The sequence below is a fragment of the Melampsora larici-populina genome (assembly GCF_000204055.1).
Source record: "Melampsora larici-populina 98AG31 unplaced genomic scaffold MELLAscaffold_36, whole genome shotgun sequence".
Classification (NCBI taxonomy): Eukaryota; Fungi; Basidiomycota; class Pucciniomycetes; order Pucciniales; family Melampsoraceae; genus Melampsora; species Melampsora laricis-populina.
The window spans coordinates 397,845-399,334 of NW_006768800.1; the positions used below are offsets into that span (position 1 = coordinate 397,845).

General features: G+C 45.2%; 1 protein-coding gene across 1 annotated transcript; it reads right to left on the bottom strand.

The window, feature by feature from the left end:
- Nucleotides 1-241: 241 nt before the first annotated feature.
- On the bottom strand, nt 242-905 carry MELLADRAFT_90263 (uncharacterized protein; the record flags this gene model as incomplete). The annotated part of the gene is made up of 3 exons (XM_007413426.1): nt 242-396; nt 465-509; nt 590-905. The coding sequence occupies 3 exons, from the start codon at nt 903-905 to the stop codon at nt 242-244; spliced, it is 516 nt and encodes a 171-aa protein (XP_007413488.1).
- Between the last annotated feature and the right edge of the window lie 585 nt (nt 906-1,490).

Here is a 1,490-nt window from a genome sequence, read left to right on the forward strand (position 1 = left end):
GGACTTTGTCGTTACACTTGTATTGACGGTGACCGTTGATAAACCCCTGGATTGACAGGCTACGGTCGTCCCAGGCGCGGCAAAGGGCTGTGGATACCCCGGGTAAGCTTTCGTCACAGGAGCAAAAAATTTTGACTAAGAAAGGAGCAAACATCATATGTTTGGGGGTGAGGGTGATACTGTGTGGGAGAGGGGGTTTGAAGTTAATAAATTTGGGCTTGGAAGCTTTTTGAAGGCTAGGTCAAGTGTCACCAGGGGTGCGTTGACGTTTTGTCTGGGAAGGTTCGGTGTCGGGTTCCTGGGGTTGATGGATGTTGAAATGCACCTGGAAATTTCGGGCTTCGTCTGGAGCGTTGATGCGAGGATCAATGAGAACTGGCTCTGGAAGAGGACCAGCTGCGTAATCAATTGTGTCAGTGTCAGTTGTTTTTTACCTCATCATGCGCCAGCGATGAACTACTTACTATCGTCATCATCATCCAGGTGCGCGGGCCCGACATTTGAAAAGGCTGTGTAAACAAATAATCAAAAGGAGTGAGTGTCATTCTTTTGAGGTCATATGAAATCAATCAACATAGCATTGACTCACCATCATCATCCATGTCCGTGTCGGCGGTAGTGTCATTGAACTCAGGCTGGGGTGCGGCTCTTTTTAAAGCGGGACTTAGGGCATTGACCTGATGACGTCCAGGTGTCATCAAGGAGGCCAAGGAGGACGAGCTAGACAAAGGAGTCAACAACAAAGGCCGGGAGGTGTCAAAGATGGCCGACCAAGTGGATGAAGCAGACTGGGAGGAGTCATAGATGCAGGGGTTGATATGACGGTTGTTTGAGGATGCGGAAGACAATTGAGACAAATACGGTGTCGGGAAAGAAGGACTAAGGCTGAAAATTGGGTTGATCATGGCGTTGGGGGGATATTGCGGTGACATGTACGAAGTAGACATAGGCAAATAGGGTCTGTTTGGATAAACCCAGAGAGACTTCAGTTAGTTGACTCCTGAGGAGGAGGTTTATTGTTTATAATAATTTGTTGTCATTATAAGTGAAGGTTGGATCCTGGACCTTCCTTTAATCCTTATAGTAACAGATCAAAGAGTGAGTTAGTTCACCAATCTGGTTGTCCTTAAAGTCACCAACTCGGGGTTATTCTTAAGGTCACCAGCCTGAAGTTCTTCTTAAGGTCACTAGCCTGGAGTTGTTGGAGGTCACTAGCCTTGATTGGGTTTCTACTTAGGGGAAGTAGAGGATCCAGAGGGGAGTGAAGAATGTATTACCTCTTTTTAATCAGGGATCTGATTAAAGTTGATGAAGCTTATCACTAGTCTTATTTATATATAAGACTCTTGATATTTACTTCAGGTGAACTTTAGTTGTTCTTTAAAAGTAGTGGGTAATTATTGCTTGGGGGGAATCTCTGACGGCTGAGAGGGGTTTGTATACTCTCCTCTCTAAAGCTAACTGTAGTGATATTTGTTATTATCACTACA